The sequence below is a fragment of the Notolepis coatsorum genome (assembly GCF_963971535.1).
Source record: "Notolepis coatsorum genome assembly, chromosome: 1".
Classification (NCBI taxonomy): domain Eukaryota; kingdom Metazoa; phylum Chordata; class Actinopteri; order Aulopiformes; family Paralepididae; genus Notolepis; species Notolepis coatsorum.
In genome coordinates, this window is record NC_140165.1 from 291,944,551 (window position 1) to 291,947,050 (window position 2,500).

At 39.6% G+C, this 2,500-nt stretch overlaps 1 protein-coding gene across 1 annotated transcript in view; it reads right to left on the reverse strand.

The window, feature by feature from the left end:
- The window catches only part of tenm4 (teneurin transmembrane protein 4), a 345,863-nt gene that overhangs the window by 160,623 nt on the left and 182,740 nt on the right, over window positions 1-2,500 (reverse strand). Inside the window, exon 6 of the mRNA XM_084310380.1 lies at window positions 1-65. This exon is cut by the window's left edge and continues 34 nt beyond it. Within this exon, the coding sequence (XP_084166506.1) occupies window positions 1-65 (65 nt within the window). The remainder of the gene's footprint in view (window positions 66-2,500) is intronic.

The following is a 2,500-nucleotide window of genomic DNA, read 5'->3' on the forward strand; positions in this document are numbered from 1 at the left end:
CCAGGATGTCCATCTCAATGAGGTTGTCCTGTAAAGTCTCTAGGAATGCCTGCTTTGCTATGTTTCTACACACAGGTGGAAAGATGGATATAATGAAGCTAGAGTGAGACATGCGGGCCAAGGAACACAAAGAAATGCCAAACACAGAAATGTGATCAACCCCCAAAGCGACAACAACAGTTTGGACAAGAATGGAGATCGAAAGAGGGAGACGTCACGAGACAAAAAGGAAAACCAAGGCCCTTATGGAACTACGTCTACAGAAGGTGTGTGACAAAGAACATCTAACCTCTCCTGCCCCTTCCCATGTGGGCACTCGCTCCCATACCTTGTATTGTACGAGCCCTGCCCTTCTCTGCAAGCCTCTTGTTCTTCTCTGATATACATTAGAGTGTTCTGGCTCCTATGCGGTGGCGATTGGAAGAGAAAAAGAATAAGCACTTTTTTGTTGTTGTTTTAACTGGGCCCACTTATTCAAAATGGCAAGTGAAGACATTTCGTGAGTACAAGTAGGGCTGAACGATTTGGAATTTGGGAATCATTTTTGACTGATTCATTATTCTCGTTTTCACTGAAAGAGGACATCTGCAGTACAAGTAACTAACGTTATATAATATATACACATTCCGTTGTTCATTAGAGACACACGTCTCCTTTCTGCCATATAATGCCCCGGTGAGAGTTATGTTCCATAAGGGAAGACTGTGGTTATGGCTTCAATGTAGAAATGAACTGTCCCACATGCAACAGGCAGCAGGCTGAACCTGTTCACTGGTCCAAGAGAAAAGCCTTGTTTTTTTTACCCAAGCCCTGTAGTGTAGTCTGTCTACTGTCTCTATAGCGTAGTCTGTCTACTGTCTCTATAGTGTAGTCTGTTTACTGTCTCTATAGTGTAGTCTGTCTACTGTCTCTATAGTGTAGTCTGTCTACTGTCTCTATAGTGTAGTCTGTCTACTGTCTCTATAGTGTAGTCTGTCTACTGTCTCTATAGTGTAGTCTGTTTACTGTCTCTATAGTGTAGTCTGTTTACTGTCTCTATAGTGTAGTCTGTTTACTGTCTATAGTGTAGTCTGTCTACTGTCTCTATAGTGTAGTCTGTCTACTGTCTCTATAGTGTAGTCTGTTTACTGTCTCTATAGTGTAGTCTGTTTACTGTCTATAGTGTAGTCTGTTTACTGTCTCTATAGTGTAGTCTGTTTACTGTCTATAGTGTAGTCTGTTTACTGTATATAGTGTAGTCTGTTTACTGTCTCTATAGTGTAGTCTGTTTACTGTCTCTATAGTGTAGTCTGTTTACTGTCTCTATAGTGTAGTCTGTTTACTGTCTCTATAGTGTAGTCTGTCTACTGTCTCTATAGTGTAGTCTGTTTACTGTCTCTATAGTGTAATCTGTTTACTGTCTATAGTGTAGTCTGTTTACTGTCTCTATAGTGTAGTCTGTCTACTGTCGCTATAGTGTAGTCTGTTTACTGTCTCTATAGTGTAGTCTGTTTACTGTCTCTATAGTGTAGTCTGTTTACTGTCTCTATAGTGTAGTCTGTTTACTGTATATAGTGTAGTCTGTTTACTGTATATAGTGTAGTCTGTCTACTGTCTATAGTGTAGTCTGTTTACTGTCTCTATAGTGTAGTATGTTTACTGTCTCTATAGTGTAGTCTGTTTACTGTCTCTATAGTGTAGTCTGTTTACTGTCTCTATAGTGTAGTCTGTTTACTGTCTCTATAGTGTAGTCTGTTTACTGTCTATAGTATAAGTTACCAGAACTTAAAAAGATTGAGTTCAGTTACTGTGCATTAAGGTTTTCAGTTTTCAATCCATAATAAGTTAACAGAAAAATAAGTACACAACCACATTATTTCAACCTAATAAAACTATGTTTATTGTCATTGTTTTAAGAACACAAGTTGACTTGGTAATACTCACATTAAAAAATAAAAATAAAAGGCTTTTAACATGTGCAATGTTCAATGAAATAGAAAAATAAATAATAAGATTTGTTGATTAATCCCACTGGTCACAATGGTGACCGTAATAATGTTTTTGTTATAAGGCTCTGCAAATGTTACTGAATGATGTAGCAATGTATTTCCAGCTAAATTGAAATAATAAAAAAAAATTATACTGCTGCCCCCCGTGCCTAGGGTTGCCTACCCCTGGTGTAGTGTGTTTACTGTCTATATAGTGTAGTTGGTCTACTGTTTCTTACTGTCTCACAAGCCTATGTGTGCAGGAGGTGTGGGGAGGGGGGTGCAACTTTTAATGAAGAGAGAGATGCCTGCAGAAACTCTCTAGAAAGAGAGAGAGAGAGAGAGAGAGAGAGAGAGAGAGAGAGAGAGAGAGAGAGAGAGAGAGAGAGAGAGAGAGAGAGAGAGAGAGAGAGAGAGAGCGAGAGAGAGAGAGAGAGAGAGAGAGAGAGAGAGAGAGAGAGAGAGAGAGAGAGACAGAAACCGCTGGCAGCTCTCCAGCAGCAGGCCTGGATAAGCCCGACCAGTTGATGATT